The 20544-nt window shown below is 47.2% G+C and overlaps 2 protein-coding genes across 4 annotated transcripts in view; one reads left to right on the top strand and one right to left on the bottom strand.

Annotated features, from left to right (window-relative positions):
* Positions 1 to 17868, top strand: part of LOC149324951 (uncharacterized) — a 40597-nt gene extending 22729 nt beyond the window's left edge. For 2 of the 3 annotated variants that reach the window (XM_089562627.1, XM_089562628.1), the window contains exon 3: positions 13371 to 17868. In XM_089562627.1, coding sequence (XP_089418753.1) covers positions 13371 to 13661 — 291 coding nt within the window. In that variant the 3' untranslated portion in view covers positions 13662 to 17868. The remainder of the gene's footprint in view (positions 1 to 13370) is intronic. The other variant, XM_089562629.1, reaches the window with a different exon arrangement.
* The window catches only part of MAPk-Ak2 (MAP kinase-activated protein kinase 2), a 183478-nt gene continuing 164113 nt past the window's right edge, over positions 1180 to 20544 (bottom strand). Inside the window, exon 10 of the mRNA XM_089562625.1 lies at positions 1180 to 3263. Coding sequence (XP_089418751.1) covers positions 3138 to 3263 — 126 coding nt within the window. The 3' untranslated portion in view covers positions 1180 to 3137. The remainder of the gene's footprint in view (positions 3264 to 20544) is intronic.

Here is a 20544-nt window from a genome sequence, read left to right as displayed (position 1 = left end):
CACGCTAATAGATTCATAATGACTTTATCACTTCTGCGACTCTTTACACCTTCTCGTCGTTTACTGCCGCCGATAAGAACAGTGCCTGCCTATATAAACTGTTTGCATCTCAATAAATGAGTCAGTTCTCAGTAGCACTTTGTTGTGTGTGCCTGTCTCGTAAATGTTTTTCTACACTGTGCTGTTTTTGACCGGGGCACAGACTAATGCTGGCAAAGCAGAAGCTGATACGGTAAAGTTCTGGTTCATCCCTCTGCCATGCAAATAAAACATGACAAAGCAACTGGCAAAAAAAAAAAAAATTCTGGGGGCACCTAAGGAACTTGCGTGTGAGGAACTTACAGAAGCGCTGCAGCAGTTGCAAGAAATTACTCATTGTTACTGGTTAATATTTTGTATTTCCTAGCATTTGATAATGTCACATTGCTTTGACCAATAGACCCTTTAGAAAATTCAGCGCCATTTGGTGTGTGGCGTGTGAACCGCGGTGCCTCCGCCATTACTTGGGCATGCGCCTGCCGGACTGCGCTCGGGCCGGATTGAAAAGTACGGCGCCCGGCGAAGCCACAAGCGCAATTTTCTTGTTTCTGTGTCCTAACCATCTCCCTTGACATTGGCTTTCTGCTCCAAGCTATAGTCGCAATGCCGGCATGCTGCTGTGTGCCTTTCTGCAGCCAGCGTGGCGTAAGAGACGCGCACGGAAGCAAGCTGTGTATCCTGAGCACGAAGCGCATGAAGTAGCTGCATGCTTCTTTCTTCTCGTCCGTGACCTGTTCCTTTTCACATTAAAATAAATGACATAAGTATTGCAAGAGCAGTGATAAGCTCCTTCTACCGTGTAGCCCTTGCGCTGTATAGTGAGCACAAAAATAAAGGTGCCACATTCGGTGCACTCGAGGACATGCATTCCGATGCTGGCGACTGTTTCGGCGCGTCACAAAAAACGTTGCTCAAACGCGCTTGTTTTGGATTTGCTAGCATCCGCGTCTCAACCATTCATAGTGAGTTCGGTGTGCGCGAAAAAGAGCACGACGATGCGGCGCGGCGAGGAACGCCATCGTTCTATCCGTTGCGAACCTGCAAGAATAGTCTTCTGGCGGGCTAGTTGGTGCTTTTCGTTCATGGTTAAACTGCGCGAAGAAAACACGGACAGGGACAGAAACACACGTACACACTGAGCGCAGAACTTCCAACTTTTATTCGAAAAACGCTTCGGGCATTACCTTTTATACGCTCTAAACAACCACCACATGACACAGCCGGGATAAAAACCGATAAGTATTGACAGTAACGTGTCCATGATGCGCCGACCCGCCAGAGCGCCAATCTAAACTATACCAGTGTGTGCAAGCTTATGCACCATTGATACCTAGATACAAGGAAAAAGAAAAGGGAGACTGGAAGATTAAGATCCTAAAAGTGAAGATAAAACCAATATCACCAAAGAGGTCATCAACAAAATGCTGTATTACTAGCGCAACCTACTCAGCAATGGGATGAGACGCGGAACCAACAGTAATAACAATAAACGATGAAGGTGCAAAGCCACTAAAACACGTAGGCTGAAAAGAACTAAGAAAAAACACAAGAGGCTAAAACTGTGAAACTGAGAGTGAAAGATGGAGACAACAAACAACAAAGGTAAAGGTGACGCGAGCAATGAAAAGGCGAAACCAGGCTAAAATCTATGAAGGATGGCAAAAAACAAGCAACAAGAGTAAAGGTGCAGGGTTAAAATGGACGGTTTAAAGTGTTCCCTTCTAAAAACGAGATTTCTTTATCAGAAAGCATAATGGACGGTCTGCTCACACAATTCTTCGAATTCTTAGAGATTAGGAAGGCCTCAATTATCTCCCTTTCCGTTTTGGTTCCAGCCGTAGCGGGGAACTCTGTGCTTTCGAGAAACGGTTGACAATCACTTTTCTCGCACTTCTTACAATGTAAAGCTAAATTTCCTCCTGAGTTGGTAGAAAGATTGCGAACATGTTCAGCCGCCCTCTCATTAAAACATCGCCCAGTTTGTCCGATGTACATCTTTCCACAGGATAATGGCACCTGATAAATAACTTCTCTCGCACAATCAGTGTACTCAAGGCTGTGATTTGAGGTGCATCTTTGCTGCCTATCATTTGCCCGAAGCGTTTTTCGAATAAAAGTTGGAAGTTCTGCGCTCAGTGTGTATGTGTGTTTCTGTCCATGTTTTCTTCGTGCAGTTTAACCATGAGCGAACCTGCAGCAAACAACGGCGACATAGGCGGAGTGCAGCAGCGGTGTGCTTTCGTTGGGTCAGTGCCTGCGCACTCCGGTAATCTGCCACCTTGATCTGAAGTGAGCAAACTATGCATGGGAACAGCAACAATGCGACTGATTTTGCACCGACGGCTAGCGCACTGTTGATCGAGCGCCCGTATCCGGATCCACATGCATTTTGCCTGCACGTAGTCGAGTCCCGTCCAAGTGTTGTTAGCCCTCCTTTATTGACAGTAGATTCGAGCTGCGGGATGACACGGCAACGTGCACTGTCGACGGATCGTGGTAAGTATCGCATATCCGCTTGTAGCTTCGCAGAGAGGTGCGGCCGGACAATAGGAGTCCAAGAGCCTTTCTGAAAATCCGCCCGGGATGACAGCCAGGTCCCTCGACCACTGAAAATTTTCTGCCATCGCTTTCACAAACGCAACCAGACATGCAACAGGGTGGAAACGAGTGCAAAGGCTGTGCAGAGCACTATAGCTGCGTGTCTTCTAGCCAAAGGTGCCCAAAATGTGGCGCAGGGCGTCGACGGAAGTTGCTGATGATGATGCCTGCCGAGTTGCCAGACTGAATTTTCTAAAGGGTCTATTGTGACCACTTTTGTAATGTCGCCGCTTTTTGAGGGATGCTAGGTTTCCGTGTTGATGAGAGCATGAACAAACACAAACCACAAAAGAATACTGTTTTTTTTTTCTTTTTCCTCTTGGCTTTCTGCCCACAGTGTACACAGCATCCTGTTTGTGCAGGTACACAGTTCAGCTTAGCTTTACACTACTTGTATGGCTGTAGCTATAGCCCCAGTTGCTGGTGCCTCCAAGGCAGGGCAGCCTGCGTTCTCCCTGTGTGCACCTTGGGGCTGTCTTCCCCTTCTGTCTGACAGTGAGTCAGGTGGTGCGTGGCGGCTGCTGCCGCCGTTTGCTCAGCAGCCGGTTGTTGGTGTCGGCCAGCTTCTTGAGCTGCACCGTGTCGTAGTCGACTCGCATGGTGGCCAGGGCTTGGGTCATTTCCTCCTGGGCAGAGGGCACAGGGCTCAGCCACACAGCTGTGCACACACACTCAGCAAACACCCAATGCTGCGCTTCAGAAAAAAAATATAAAGACGATTTCATTTTTCTAAGTAGAGTACAAAACCAGGCCGACTTGTCACCATCAGCCTGACTACGCACACTGCAGGACAGATCTCTACCCTTAACCCAGTCCTGTGCCACTCCCTGCCACCCGCTGCTAGCTTCCTTTCTCCTGGGACCCCCTTCAACATGCCCTGCCCATTTCTCTTTGACCAGGACAGCTGACAAAGAGACGGATGACTGAGCACAGTTGGACCTCAAAAGGAGGGTTAAATGTTGGGCTACTTGGTGTTCAGACTTCACAGGCATATTTTACCCCAACAGACGGGGTGACAGGAAGACAGGACGAACACGGGCGCTACTGACAACTGCTTCATTGAAGCGAGAACGAGGCATATAAATACGCTTCTGGCCTGCACCAGCGCTACCTACCAAGGAATTTGGAATCTACATAGGAAATCATATAGACCACAATTCAGAGCTGCTCTCGGGCGCAGCCATTTGGCACCGACTAATGCGCTGCGGTGCGGGCGTTGCTTTGGGGACTGCGGGGCTTCGGCAGCTCCGCGGCCTCACCTGCATACAGCCGCGCTTCGGGCACTAAAAAAACATTGTCGAGAATATTTCCGCAGCGTGGCTGTGTTGCAGGAAGTATTTACGTTATCAAAGCGATAACACTGACGCGTTTTAATGACATTTAGTTTGACATTCAGTTTAATTGTGCCGGCGCTTAGATCGCGCTCATGGTTATATCGCTTCCGTCTCGGTGCTCCACCGCAAAGCAAACTTTTATTCAATATCAAGCATTAGGTGTGCGGCTAGCATGCAGTTCCAATTCCCATGCACTCTTTTTCTTTCCTGCCAGCCATAAAGCACCCCCCCCCCCCTTCCCCCCCCACAATCAAGGCTTTCTTGTCGCCTGCGTGGTGCGCCAGTTTATCAACAAATTACCGCAGTGAGCTCAACTGAGTCGCAGCACCAAAAGAAAACAAATTTTGTCATGGTTTATGCAACCTGGTGCATAAAAACATACTGTCCCTTAATTTATCAAAGCCTGAATAGATATGAGCAGCTAATCCAGCTTTCACTAATTCTGAGGTCCGAAGTCGCGTTATTTTATTCAGGAGCTCTCGCTGCATGTGAGAGCTTTGCTAAGCCGTTCGGCTAAGTGTGGAAAATGTAATGAAATCGCGCATATTTTCCTATGATTAAGGTAGATACCAAAAAAATCTGGCCTATAAGACGCAATAGGCGAAGAATGTAAAGGTGACTGGTCCCAAGTGTGCCAAGGACGGTATGCAGAATGTTGCGAACTTCTTCAAGGACAATGAGCCCTGTCTTTCGCAAGCAGATAAGACGGGTGGCTTTGTAGCCTTGCGAATAAGGTGCGCTTGGGTTTTTGCTTTGGCTTCGCTTCGAGGCTCAGTTTTGGCTAGCACACTTGAGCGTCACCTTAACAGTATTGCGCCTTAATGGGTTCAACCCATATGTGCGGAATGGGTCACTCTGTATCCTATGTCGCCACTCCTGGCACAGTAGCAGGGGTGCTGCCACAGGTGGGCCGCCAAGTTTCTCTCCCCCCACCTCACAAGAGAGAGTGGGGGCCTTGGTGCCAGCACACACACACAGAAAAATAAAGCAAACGTGTACAGAAATGTCACACTACTTCATTTTAGAGCATAGCAAGAGTACACAACCTATGTTGCGGTCGTGCAAAATGAATGACAAAAATAAAAAAAATCCACTAACCGACATATGAATGGCGCTTAAAAATAACATGATAGGTAGGAAACCTCACTACAGGGCGGAATAAAACGGCCAAGCTATCCAAATGTCGACAGCTGCACAGAAACACCTCTGCCACTGACGCACACGACCTGGCCTGCCCCCACAGAGGTGAGCAGCGATGGCCAGCAACTCGGTTCGCGACATAGCAGGCAGGGGGGTTGGAAAAGCAGGGGAGGATAGAAACGCCCTTGGTCTGCCGGCCGTAGCAGCAGCCTGGAGGGAGGTCCCTGAAGAAGTGTCGGGCCACCTCCTCACGCTTTGATGTGGTCAAGCAGAGATGCCAGCACAGCGAGGCTGGAAAGTGAGTCAGGCTGCACGGAGGGTGATGCTACCAAAATACACTGCTTGTGGTGCTCATCGTAGCTCTGGCACAGGGTGAATATGTTGGCAACGGTAGTAAAGTTCCAGGCGATAAGCATCTGAAATGCATCAGCGTCGATGCCTTCGCCTCAAGTATAGACTGGTCCACCCGTGTACAGGGGTTGAAGACATCCTCGATGTATCTGGTGAATGATTCACCCTGCAGCTGGGCTCGCAGGCACTGATCGGCACTCAGTTTGCATACGGCCCAAAGATATCAGGAAAGACGCGTTTAAAGGCCAAACAGGTGCTGAGGTCTGCCTCGTGGTTTCTGTACCATAGGCTGGCCACAGGCAAAACACCATGTTGTTTGGCTTCATGGCACCGGCAGTGGCTGCTTACCCGCTTATCCAAGTCGGAACAAATGGGCATGTAATGCAAAGGCAAGATAACTGCTGGTCCTCAAGGGTAACAGAGTGGATTTCCAGAGAAGGCGTGCATAGCGGGGGCGTCAGGAAGTTAGGTGTGCGGATGAGATTAAGAAGTTTGCAGGGATACGGCGCCCACAGCTGGCAAAGGACAGGGTTAATTGGAGAGACATGGGAGAGGCCTTTGCCCTGCAGTGGGCGTAGTCAGGCTTATGATTATGCTGACCCACTCATAGGAGGCAAGCCAATCCTTCACGTCGTGGTCATCGGACCCGCTAAAAATGGCTGGGCTCTGCTGTCGGAGAGTGCAGGCATAGGCGAAGGGGCTGATGACTGGATTGCATCGATGGACACAGTTGATGCTATGGTTCTGCTGCGAAGCTCCAGGACGTAGGCCAAAGGCTGTACCCAGCACAGCTCCACCAAATAGTAACAGGGTTTATAGAGAAAACAGCTGAAGCACAGCTAGCCAAAATGATGGTCTGAGCTGGCGGTGCAGCTGTCACCGCTGCCCATCTTTTTTTCACACATCAATTACTTAATGCTTGATACGCTTGGTTTGTAGGCTGTGTACCATACCACGGAAAAAGAAGCTCTGCTGTGCGGCATTTGGCAACAGTGAAGAAAAAGCACCTGAGCAACACTAGAAAAAAACGCGCATGCTTTGCAGCTATTTCTCACCAGCAACACAGAGGGTGGCCAAGCAGACCATGCTCGGTGCAAGCAAAGCTCTCTTGCCAACAGCTTTGCAGTCAACTGCCTCATCGCACACTGTGATGACACCTCTAGAGTTGCTTTGTGAGGATCCTTGCATGCCCACCATCACCCTTTGGGTGGCCCAGAAAAAGCAAGAAAGGTGATTATACTCTCAGCCAAGTGACGCGGCACCGCCACTTCGAGCAAGGAATGAGGCATGCTCAGCGCAACCCCTTGGATGCTGTCCAGCCAGCCTGTCCAAGGGCTTTGTGCCTCAGCAGAGAAGCCAGATGGGTGGAACAAGGCACACGAGGAAAGCGAGAGACAATGTGCGCCGTGCACGTGACGTTGTTAGAACCTCGATCCCTTGAAGAACACTACTCAGAACGAGCAACTTACTAGACAACTGTTTCTGACAGTGCAGTTACTGTTCTAATGTTCCTGGAGGAATGAAAATCTTCCCTAAATGGCCATTTCCTTGGGTGCCTTAAACTCACAGCCAAGTTCGATCTATTCCTTGCTGCCCATATGAAGATATTTGATGCAACAAGACATCCCCTATGTCTCCTCAAGCATTTTAGAAGAGGTTACAGAAGTTCTTAGTTCGCAACTGTGAACCTGAGAGATTGCGAGTGCGAAGTACTACTTCTCTTTCTGTTGAGTATGCACATGATGCGAGCTACCAGAGCCACTGGTGATTCACTACGTGGTTAATGATGGGCCAGAACAACATTTTCTCGGGTCTCCACCCACTGCTAGTCACAGAGGGGAGAATTTCGCACAGATTTGCTAGAAAGTCATTGAACTAACTCCCAGGACAATAGTCGTGGTTGACGATCAATCTGATGGTCGAGTTTTGGGATAGACTTTCGCAATGCTTCAATGTCACGAGCAAAGACATTCAAAGTTCATTTCTCACACTGGATCCTGCCATAAGCCTGATGAAATCACCGTGCGATTACAGTCAACGACTGACTTTTCAGACTACATCGGAAATGCAAAAATGTTCGAAAAAGCAAATTTTGCCTAAAAACCACTAACTTTTCACTGCAGACACCACGTTCTAAAAAGGACCGCCAACGGACTGCAGCGCTCTGTCGCCTTACCAGCCATGCCACACCGCGGACGAGTGACCTTTGTCTGTGCACTGCAGGCCCACTTCCCTTTGTTTACACCCGAGCTGTGACTGGTTCTGGCTCATGGACATGCATATAAGTAATCAGCACCAGAACGGCAGCAACACATCTGGTTCTCCAAGAACGAAAGGCACCAAGTTCACCTGGACTTCGCCGCCGCCAGATTCCTGGACCAACCGTCCACCCTGAGAAATCAAATTCCTCGAGGCATGTTTTACGCCAGCCACTCTAGAAGATCGAGTGCAGCAGTCATGCCATGCGTCTCGGTTGCTGCTGTCTCGGCCGAGTCCTTGCTTTCATAAGACTGCTCAGAGCTGCTGCTGGCGCTTACCTGGTCAGAAATACTGCAGTGTCACTAATGCTGGAAACAAGGCGGCACTTGAAGAACCAGAGTGCGGGCTACAGAAGCAATCACATGACGAGTATACCGATCTCAAATGTTTTTTTTTGCTGACACTTTCGGAGGTGGCAAAGCCAGCTGCTGAAGACTCTTGCTACATAAGCTACTTAGTCCCGCTGCGACGACAGAGGTGTTGGCGAGTGGAAGGAAATTTTGCAATTTTTTGTTCACTGCTTATGCGCTGGCCACCAAAATAAGAGGCAAGCTGTGAGCAGCCACGCAATAAACCAAAAATGAGCAATGAAAGGAAGCACAGAGCAACATGTAGAAAATAAAAAACGGTAGGGGTTTAACGTACCATGGGGAAAATGACCATTTTATGAAGGTTTCAGTACATTTTTTTTCTGTAAAAACTTACATTCAACATTGATTGCAATATCCAAAAACAGAGCTGAATAAAGGTGCTTTCTATTCATATAAGATTACACAACAAATTCCATGTTGCAAGAAAAAATTTTATTTGCTAAAAACGAGATTTTAGAAAAAAATTCAGCAAAACTTGCAAAGACACGCTTGTACTTAAAAAGAAAAAAAAAACGATAAAATTTTCTGAAATATGCAAAATGTTTGTTACTCTATTGGCCACTATGTGCAACAAAAATCATTTCCATCTTAAATAATATTCTTGCTATAAAACAATAACTTGAAACCCTAAAGTTGTGCATCGGAGCGCGGCCACCTGTGTTTGAAGCTGGTTTCCATCATCGCCGATGTGAAAAATGAATCATCTTCAGTGCTTTGCAACATTTTCAGGCTCGTTGTTGCACAAGCCATCGATTAAATCACTCGCAGACGAAATGGAGTCCTGAGATTTGCAATGTCTTGGAGCGCGTGCCGCACATGTGGAGGCTGCCAAGCGACCTTGATGGTACCGAATCTTCGAAGCACGTTCAAAAAATTCCGTTTTGTAGGGGCAAAGAGAAACTATATCGGAAACAAAACTTCAGTTCTCCAGCTACAAGCCAGATGTGCATCGTGCCTGTAAGCAACACGGAAGGCTCCGAAGTCGAGCGGTGAAGGCATTATCTCCGGGCAACATGGTAGGCAATGAGCGCAAGTCCGCGTCTTCATTTCTTCACAGAGCGTTAGAAAGTGCCCCCTCATGGGACAAAAGAAAACTACATCGGAAACAAAACTTTGGTTCCTGGCCTACAAACTACATCTGCAGTGCGGTCATTGGCAATGCAGAAGGTTCTGAAATTGGGGCATGAAATGATCGTTAGCGGGCTAACAATGCTCAATGGGCGCGGTAGGGAAAGAGTTAAACCGAGTAGACATGCAAACGCATGTGTTCAGCCTGTTTGGCTCACGGTTTAGCTTTGCTGGGTTGGTGGTATGTCCGGCAATGATATTAGACTCGGGTTAAGCTCCGATCGTGGTTAAGCTGATCTGACCTGTTCGTTCTGCAGGTGGAAGTTTATGAAGACGACGATGTGCAATGCACAGTGCGAGACTGTGTTGCAGTTTAACACAATGCGTGATCGGCTGTGGCGATAGCTCTCGTGCAGTGGCCAGCAAAGCTGATCTGCTCTCGCCACCGTGGACAGTCACGGATGCCACAACATTCTTGGTTGGGCTTAACCCCATGAAATAGTGCTTCTCGCACTAAAAGCCTCAAGCACACTGAAGAGTACAGCTGTCTGAAATGCAGCATCGTCACAGATTCTTGCTCATGCCCGCTGGTAGGCCTTCGACCATCCGTGGGACAGCGCCGGGCCTGAGTGTCAGCTTCTCGCGTTGCAGTGACACTACTTCTTTATTGACCACACTCGTCAGGCCAAATTAAATCCGTGGAGCCAAATGCCTCTCGCCGGCACGGACATGCTTGGAGTCGAAGCTATATCCACCGCTTTCCTGTCGGGGTGTCGCCTGCTTCTATATTTTACGCTGCTCGGCGTCGCTCGGCAGACAGAACAGCGAGGACTCTTCCTGCGTGCCTCCGTAGCCGGAGCGGCAACCCGTCACACAGCAAGCATTCGGCATCGCAGGAATGCGTGTCACGTGCACTGCACTTGCTTTGCAAACGAAGGCAAAGGGAAAAGAGAAAACAGTTGCTAGTAAGGTGGAAAGTTGGGTGAGTTGAATCTTATTCATGATGAAGTTAGCGCCAAAAACGAGGACCAAAGTAGGAGAAAAGGCACCACACGGGAGCTTTTTCGCAACTAAATCTTTAATGGAGAGAGAGAGAGAGAGGAAAGGACGGAAAGGTTAACCAGGCGATGCCCAGTTGGCTACCCTACACTTGGGGAGGGGAACAAAGGGGAAAAAAGGAAAAAGAGCGGCAAGGAAATGAGTTTTCAAAGTGTCCAGCGACCACTATGTCACAGGGACAGAGGGCGCGCACTGAAAATTTAAAGATTATAGGCGGGAATGCAACCCCGAGTCCCTTAAGAAATTCAGGAGCGCTTTCACCGCTTTCCGTTGTCTGGAAGGTCGTGTCCAAGGCCCCAGAACGTTAGACTCTGTTAAAGGACGCGAGTCCAAGCGGAGCAGAGAAGCACTTAGGAAACCACGCTCTCGTTCAAAACGAGGGCAGTCACAGAGGAGGTGGCTGATCGGTGGAAGAACGCATGATATATACCCACCTCGTGAAGTAAATCAAAAGAAACATACATGATAACACCAAGACTAAACCTTAGGGGGCGATACATCTGACGAGTGCTGGGTAACATAGATGGTGCAAAAGCAGGAAACTTCATGGTCTCAATCACGAAGAGCAAAACCCAAAAAACAAAACATTTTCGAATTATCTGCCGAAGATGAATTACAGTTTCTGGATATGCTGCTATCTTTCAACCAGAGCCATGTTTGTTGGCGCTATCATCCGCGATCAGTCAAACCCTTACTACATAGCGCCTCAGGCCACTCGAAAGTTGTAAAAAATGGCATTTTACTTTCATGCCTGCGCTCAGTCCTGGTAAAGTCCTGCACACACGACATGGCTAAAAGTTTTCATGAACAAGTAAATAGAATAAAGTGATCAGGCTATCCGGACAGTGCAATTGGTTTTGCATGTGAAAAACTTATCCACTGGGTAAAAGGTATTGCACCAAAGAAGGAAAAGGACGAGAAGATCAAGAAGAAAAAAGTGGTGATACCACACAAGCATCACCTATCGCACAATCTTGGCAACGTGGCCAGGCGCTATGGCGCACAGGTAATCTTCTCGGCTCCAAACAAGCTCAGGGAAGTGTGCGGCCTAGTAAGCAGAACGATAGGGAACCAGAGAGGACAAAATAAAAATAAGAAAAGGTCCAAGACATGCCATACTTCGGGATTCATCCCGTGCAAAACAGGCGTGGTGTATGAGCTGCCTGTTTCCTGTGGCAAGACTTAAATAGGCCAGACAGGACGTGGCGGCTAAGAGAACACGAGAAATCGCTCTCTGGGTGGAAGTCCTCGCATTTGGCGGACCATTGCCAGGGACGTAAAGAGTGGAAGCCGGATTGTGTGCCGGAATGTAGGCCAGTATGCAAGAAAAAATGCAATCCCCTTTATGCACAAGCTGAAATTTCATCGCATCATAAAAAATGCCTCCAGTGCAAAATTACGGAAGCTTTTTATATTTCGTGACAGGGAAATTCATGCATAAGCGCACCGTCAACTTCTTTAACAGCAAAGGAACTGGCATACGTGGACCACACGTAGAATTAATATCCTTTCCTTCCCTCCTTTGTGTTTCTTTTGTGATTTTTGGGTTTTGCTCTTCGTGATTGAGACCATGAAGTTTCCTGCTTTTGCACCATCTATGTTACCCAGCACTCGTCAGATGTATCGCCCCCTAAGGTTTAGTCTTGGTGTTATCATGTATGCTTCTTTTGATTTACCTCACGAGATGGGTATATATGTCATGCATTCTTCCATTAAAGTTTTAGTTTCGAAAAAGTGCTTGTGTTGTGTCTTCTCTCCTACTTTGGTCCTCGTTTTTGGAGCTAACTTCATCATGAAAATAGTTGCTGCCACACTGCCGGCGTCCATAGACTCACGGCCGTACAGACACTCGCTTGCTTGCGTCGTTGCCCCCACAGGACTTTTAGCGCCGCCTCGTGGAAGGGGTGGTCAACATATGAAGCTCTCCCATAGCGTTACGGAGAAGTTTCATGACCATAAAAGCATTCAAGGACTATGACAGCACTTAAGGTCCCATGGTGGAGTCCTTTGAGGCAGGATTCCACTTTTGGGAATAGGAAATAGTGTGCTGGTGCCAAGACAGGGGCAGTCGCTGACTTTGCTGCAGTTGTGTCTGGTGCCTCACCCAGTTGACCCTTCTCTTCAGTCTTCTTGAGCACCATTCCCTGTCCCTCAGGTACAAATTCGTAGTGGACCACCCCCTTTGCGTCAAAGAAAACAGTGAGCACATTTTTCACTCTGAATTTGCTCATTCGAGCCTCTTTTGGACGAGGTGTGCCATTTGGAGCTTTGCCACCTTGTTTCCAGGTCTCCTATGATTACATTGTCCAAAAAGTTGCGGTCTTCTTCAACACATTGAAGAAGGCAAGCAGACACATTTGCTTGTCCACCAAGTCCTTTGGGAGGAGTGTAGTGCAGATCTTTCGCATGCCAAAATATTCAGTGATAATGCTGTGCGCTGCCATCTTATCAATTCCAAGTTTGTCTGTGACCATTCGCACACTTAAAGGACGGTCTGAATTCAGCACTTCACGCATACGTTGGACGTTGTCGTCTGTTCTTGACGGCTGTCCATTGCGGGGCTCGTCCTCCACTCTCCCTCGGCCATCTTCAAAAAGAGCCCCTTAACAACTGCAGTTTGTGACATGCTTCCATCCTTGAACACTTGGTGAATCATGCCCAAATCCTCCGCACCAACACAAAACTTGATGGGTGTTCAGGCGTTCACTGCATTTTGCGCCTAGTCACTCGACAGGGGTCCACTAAAAACACGATCTAGCCTGAACGAACGTTAACAGACGACTGGCGCGTCTTGAAGCTCACATCCCCCATCACTGCGCATGCGCGGTGCGAGCGTGTTGAGACATACAGTGATGTTAGGGAAAAAAAACAAACTTGTTATGCCAGAAAGCTTTTCAATCAGATCATGGCAAAAGCCATGAAGTTAGAAAATACTTGTAGCCAATATTTCGATTGCCAGAAGCTCCAGCGTGGCTGTCAACCTTACTCTAAGACCCTCCATCGTGCCAGATGGCATGAAACCAGCCTCTGATGGCCCTGTGATAACTTCCCATGCATCAATGCATGCAAAGGCTTCTTTCAACGTATCTTCTTTTAAAAATTCAGCCTGAGTGAACACCATTGATGTCATTACATCGATCACCTTTTGCAGGAAGGCGACACACTTCGCTGCAGCATCTGCATCTGCACAGGACTCTTCCAGTACAACAACAGGCCATGCAAAAGTTGCAAAGGTGGAGTAGTGCCAAAAATTTACCTTCATTTTTTCAAAACTGTCTGGGTTCAAGAGTTACTTTCAGCACTGCTTGTCTTGATTGTGGGCTATCTTGGTGGGCCTTCCTTGATGACGCATTTCACCAGGCGTGGGAAAAAAACGCCTTCTGCAGTTGCTGAGATGACAGATCTGAGCCGCATCATCATGCAATTCCACAATGCCCTCTGAGACCGCATTTTCTGGAAGCAACACCAGAGAAGCAAGGGTGCTGCCTTCGGAACTGAATGCCTCGAAAAGCCCGTTTCATGGCCCTCAAAGTGGCTGGTCACATGTCAGCCTCAGGTGTGAAGGAGCCAAGATCAACGAAGCTGTCCATTTCGCCAGAGCCTCTTGAAACAGAGTAGTTTTCTGCAAGTTTCTTTTCATCAATAGTGAGGGCACACTCAGATTCAGTCATTTTCTTTAGTTTTTCTTGCTATGCCAGAAAGAACTGCAACATAAAACCCAAGTCTGCTCTCATACTGCTTAATGTGTTTCCTGAGACAGGTCCAGCCCGGCAGCACAGGTATTTTTTCCTTACACACATGCTCGTGGAGATGTCGGCTTTTCATGCATATTGCAATGCCACTCTGCATTTAACAGATCTGTGGCTTCTGGCCTCAAAACACTGCATTATTTCCACACCCTCCTGTTTCTGTGCAAGCTTTCTTCTCTTGCTTCATCTGAGCCATGCTCTGGTCCAAGCCACTTTCGCTTCTTCTCCTCACCCCCTTCGGTCACTCAGACGGGCGCCACCTTTCCTAGAGTCATGAGGGAGCAGTCCTGAGCAAAGCTGCATGCTGTCAACCACCTGCAGCAGGGACGCTGGCGCATCTATCACTGCGACACCCCACACACTAAACAAAACAAACTTTTCAGCCCTGGCCATCATCATCAGCTGGACTCTACAGGCGCTTTCCCATGCCTCCCCTGTCCTCTGCCAGCTGTGGCCCCCTACGCAACTTTGCAACGCCCCTTACTACGCTTGCCTCCTCTTCGAATCCACTCCGTTACCCTTGAGGAGGTCATCTTGCATTTGCATTGCATGCCCTGCCCAAGCCCATTCCTTCCTCTTCATATCCACTAAGACGTCATTAACCTGTGTTTGCTCCCTCATTCACTCTGCCCGCTTCCAATCTCTCAACGGTACATCTATCATTTTTCTTTCCATAGCTCGCTGCGTTGTCCTTAACCTAAGCTGAACACTTTTACTTAGCCTCCACGTTTGTGCCCCATAGGTGAGTGCCGGTAAGATACAGCTGCTGTATACTTTTGATGATCTGAGAGAACCTGCCATATGCGCTCCACCCCATTCTTATTCTTCTAGTTATTTCCCTCTCATGATCCGGATCTGCGGTCACTACCTGCCCTAAGTAGACACATTCTCTTACTACTTCCCGCACCTCGCTACTGATTGCAAACCGCTGTTCCCTTGCTAGACAGTTGAACATTTACTTTGGTTTTCTGCATGTTAATTCTTAGCCCCACTGTTCTGCTCTGCCTGTAACTCCTTTGCCTGTAACTCATTGATCATCCTTTGCGGTTCATGTCCTGAGTGACTTAGCAAGGCAATGTCATCAGCGAACTGGAATTTACTCAGGTATTCTCCATTAACTCTTATCCCAAACTGTTCCCATTCCAGTCCCCGGAATACCTCCTGTAAACAAGCAGTGAATAGCACAGGCAAGATCGTGTCTCCCTGCCTGACACCTTTTCTTATCGCTTAAAGCTAATTGATTAGAAAAGCAGAAGAAAAAACAACCATATGCCGCTGGTGGGATCCGAACCCACGACCTCCGAATTACGCGTCCGGTGCTCTACCTCTGAGCTACGGCGACGGCTGTCAAACCTTCTGCTTTTTGGGGGTATTTATGTTTACAAGTAACCTAACCTTGAGAGTGTTCATCAGCGCCACCCACGTTCATAAGCGGCGGACGCAGAACGTCATCGAACGGAGAGGGTGGAAGCTGTGTGAGAACCCTCTTATGCTTCCTATGGCATCAAGGCTGCTTTTCTAATCAATTAGCTTTAAGCGATGACATATTCAGTAATATTCTAAATTGATCAACAACACAAAATAAATAAATTAATTAAAAAAAAATCCCCTGTGCCCATTGGTTTCTGTGGCTGTTGGCTTCTGTCACCTTTTCTTATTGAAATTTTATTGCCGACTTTATGGAGAACTGTGGTAGCTGTGCAGTCGTTATAGATATCTTCCAGCATTTTCGCATAACGATCTTCCACACCCTGATTCTGCAATGCCTGCATGACTCCTGAGGTTTCTACTGAGTCGAATGCCTTCTCGTAATCAATGAACGCTACATGAGTGGGCGCGGGGCCATCACCGACACCATGTCGGTGATGCTCTGCGCTGTTGCGCATTACAGCTGTTCCTGCCGCTTTTCCTGCTGGCTACCACATCTTTGCCCCCTGACGAACCGGAATGCCCGTCCGGCCTGATGCCATCAACACTGCTCCGCTATCGCCAGCACCACACCAACTGTACTGAACCGCTCGTCATTCCCGCCTTCTGCGCATCATCGAGATCCACGGTGACGCCAACCACCGCCCACGATATAAGATGCTGCCAGCCCGACGGTTTTTTTAGTGGGCGCGGGGCCATCACCGACACCATGTCTCACGCTCCACGCTGTTGCGCATTACAGGTGTGTAATATTTTTCCTATGTACGCTAGAAGGAGCGATGACCGTTTCTTGTTATTGTTCCCGCACCCACAAGTGCTCTGTGACGTTGCTGTTGACTGTTTCTCAATGGTTTTTTTACCACTGTGCTCTGGTGATATTGAATTGAATCCTGGACCCCGGACTCGCTCCCAATCCCAAATGGCTGAACTACAGTCTTTACCTGATGAGCCATCCGAGCAGATGAAAGTCATATTTCCTATCCTAAAAGATCTTCAGGCTCGATCCGTGCAAGCAGCAAGGGGCCAAACCGATATGGTCGCCGACATAAAGTCTATCAAAGCCAGTCAAAAAAACATTGAAATGAAAATTGGCGCTATCAAAAAGAGACTAGACGACCTTGAAGATAAAACTAACTCGCTCGACCAAATTGATGACGATTTGGCTACTGTACAAACCTCAGTACAATCTTTAGCTATCGATTCCACCTCTTTGCAATCATGGCTGACCGAACTTGAGGATGAATCAAGACGGTGCAATCTTATTTTTTATGGAATAGATGATTGTCGGGAATCGTGGGCAGAGTCAGAAAAAAAGGTAAAAGCAGTTTTGGCTGACGTGTTTGATACTCTTCCAGATTTAGCTTTCGAACGCGCTCATCGTCTAGGTCAATACTCGCCAGAAAAACAGCGCCCAATCATTGTTAAATTTTCAAATTTCAAATTCAAAGAAATGGTCCTTTCCGCCCGCAAAGACCTAAAGGAGAACGGCGTCACAGTAAATGAAGATTATTCACCTGTCACACGTCTTGCTCGGAAGAAATTAAACTTGTATGCCAAAAGGAAATCCGGTGGCGCTCCTTTTCAGCTGCGACACAACAAACTTCTAATGAATGAGAAATATTACCTGTATGATCCTGAATCTAACTCTGTTAAAGAGCATGCGCAGCAGCTGCCGTCAAGTGATAACCATCCCACTAACTCAGCACACGCAACAACCGCCTTCAGTCGATGATAACCCTGTAAGTTCGCCACACGGCAGTTCGTAGGGACGCGCGAGGGGATGTGGGCGTTCTTTTTCAGAGATATCCGTTCTTTTTACTAACATCCGCAGTGACTGTCTTAATTCCGCCATCGACACCTGCAGCGCTGATATTTTAGTATTAACAGAGACCTGGTTGCGTTCCGAAATTCGAGAGCACGAACTCTTTCTGATGGCAAACAATTTTTCTATCTATCGCTGCGATCGCACTGAGCGACAAGGAGGAGGCGTTCTGCTCGCTATCACAAAACGTTTCACCTCGCAGTGCATTCATGTTAGCACCCCTTTAGAAACTGTTTGGGCATGTGTCACTTTGAATCATAAGAAAGTTATTATTGGGGTCTGTTACCGGCCCCCTACCTACATAAATAACTTCGTTAACGAATTACATGATGTCATTAACATCGTTTCTTCTCATTACCTAAACTGCCCTTTACTTCTGCTCGGAGATTTTAATATGCCGAACATAACCTGGTCTAACACTCCCCTACTATGCTGAAATTGAAATATACCTGCGCTTAAAAGACACGGACTGAAAGATAGAGACACACACACATAGCGCTGGACTTACAACTGAATCTTTATTCGGGAAACACTGCTCTTTATGCACACCAGCAGCTGATAAAAATGGAAGATGGTAACACCCGGATGATAAAAAATCGACAAACTGTCTCGTCACATGTCCAGTCCTACCTTCCCTTTTGCAAAAATGCCCTTTCCTTTGATAGTAGTGAAAGGGACGTGCTACTCACGCATGCATCCCCACTGTCCGCTATGCTCATGGCTTCAATTATTTCACGCGCCGTTTGGTCACGGTTCCTACTTACTATCTTCGTCTCGTTATAGGAAGGTACACATTTACACTCTTGACAATGAACCACCAAATTCCCATCGCTTTTCCGTTCCATGTTCTTCCGATGTTCCCGGAGCCGCTCATTCAAACATCGCCCCGTTTGGCCTACATATGCTTTGCCACATGTAAGCGGCAACCTGTATACCACTCCTTCTGCGCATGCGACCATGGGGACTTGGTGTTTCTTTTTACACCCCTTAGTTTTTCTTTCTGGGTACGTTACTATTTTGCATAAGTTTTCCAATTTGTCCGGGGCTGAAAAAACGACCCTAGTTTTTACCTTCGAACCAATTCTTTTAAGATTATGGGACACCCCATGAATGTACGGAATCACCACCGTTTTCTCCTTTTGTTTTTCTCCCTCCTTGCTAGGCACTGTACCCTTTTTGCCAAATTTCTTGAGCATGCTTTTTGCCACCGACACCAAAACCTGATCCGGATAGCCTGCTTCCCTTAGCCTCACCACCTGCTGCTCAAAACTTTCTTTGACTAATTCCGGGCAAGATTTCTTCAACGCATTTTGAAAACATAACCTCACGATTGCCCTCTTCACTAATTTTGAATGTGCAGAGCTGAACGGAAGCAAACCTTTGTTACCCCTAGGCTGGTACATCCAAAATGTCCCATCAGGCGCCAGTGACAGCTTGATATCGAGGAAGCGTATCGTGCCTTCGTTCATTTCTTCATATGTGATTATTAGTGGGTTAAGGGTTTTACTAAAAACAGCAAGTAGCTCTTGCACAGCAGAGTCATAAATACCGTCAAGGTGATTAAAGACTACTAAAAAGTCATCCACAAACCGGAACCGGTCGCATGCGCAGAAGGAGTGGTATACAGGTTGCCGCTTACATGTGGCAAAGCATATGTAGGCCAAACGGGGCGATGTTTGAATGAGCGGCTCCGGGAACATCGGAAGAACATGGAACGGAAAAGCGATGGGAATTTGGTGCTTCATTGTCAAGAGTGTAAATGTGTACCTTCCTATAACGAGACGAAGATAGTAAGTAGGAACCGTGACCAAACGGCGCGTGAAATAATTGAAGCCATGAGCATAGCGGACAGTGGGGATGCATGCGTGAGTAGCACGTCCCTTTCACTACTATCAAAGGAAAGGGCATTTTTGCAAAAGGGAAGGTAGGACTGGACATGTGACGAGACAGTTTGTCGATTTTTTATCATCCGGGTGTTACCATCTTCCATTTTTATCAGCTGCTGGTGTGCATAAAGAGCAGTGTTTCCCGAATAAAGATTCAGTTGTAAGTCCAGCGCTATGTGTGTGTGTCTCTATCTTTCAGTCCGTGTCTTTTAAGCGCAGGTATATTTCAATATGGCAAACCAACTCGCCCAACAAACCACTCTGCTAAATTCCCTACTATGCATCCACCTTCCACGCTAGCTAAAGAATTTTTAGATATGTGCTCGGTTTTTTCTCTCGAACAGCTGGTCACTGAACCGACAAGAACAACGAACCCTGTTGCTAATACACTTGACCTTGTTCTCACTTCACATCCCGACCTTGTTTCCAACATCACTCACGTTCCAGGAATGAGCGACCACTCCTTACTTTCTTTTGGGTTATACCTCGCACATCCTACACATGTCAGTAACTATCCGTAACTACAATAAAGCAGACTTTGACGCGATTAATAACGAATTATGACATCTTTCTTCAGGACTTTGACCAACGTACAGTAGAAGCTAACTGGGCGATGTTCGTAGAAAAAGTACAGACAAGTACATTCCTATACGCACAATAATTAACAAACCGGACGCTCCTTGGTATAATGCTCACATAAGACAACTATCAAACAAAAAGAAGCGATTGTACAGGTCAGCCAAGCTTTCTTCGAGCGAAGCTCGTTGGAGTGCCTATAAATTAGTTTCCAGCGAATACCTATCAGCGCTAAAGATCGCTAAGAATAACTATCTATGCCACACGCTGCCGTCAATGTTAACAAACGATACTAAGAAATTCTGGCGCGTTATAAACCAAAAAGATGATGACACTATAACCCTCGTTGACAACTCTGGAATTGTTATACCTCATAATCAGATCGCGTCCGTTCTTAATGACACATTCGCCCAAAACTTTTCTGTAACCCGCAATGTCCCGCTACCCACTGCACCTTGTTACGACTACCATGATATGTTCCCGCTTACAATTGAATTGTGTGGCGTCGAAACTGTGATTGAATCTTTGCGTCTCTCCTCTGCTCCCGGTAGTGACCTAATTACCGTGAAATTTTTGCACAGCACTGTTGCTTATTCATCCATTGTATTAGCAAAAATTTTTCAGCAATCACTTGAGACGGGATGCTTGTCCCTTGACTGGAAAGTCGGTAAGGTGATTCCACTCTATATATCAATGGCAGATTGTATTTTTCTTGACTATTCTAAGGCTTTCGACAAAGTGTGTCATAAACTGTTACTTTACAAATTACAGCTAATGAACATGGACCTCAAACTTCTTACTTGGATTGAATATTTTCTCACTAACTGTTCACAGTACGTATCAGCCAATAATCAGAACTCTCAG

The sequence above is a fragment of the Amblyomma mixtum genome, chromosome 10 (genome assembly GCF_055824585.1).
Source record: "Amblyomma mixtum isolate Tamu chromosome 10, ASM5582458v1, whole genome shotgun sequence".
Lineage (NCBI taxonomy): Eukaryota > Metazoa > Arthropoda > Arachnida > Ixodida > Ixodidae > Amblyomma > Amblyomma mixtum.
This window is presented reverse-complemented; position numbering and strand designations above follow the sequence as displayed.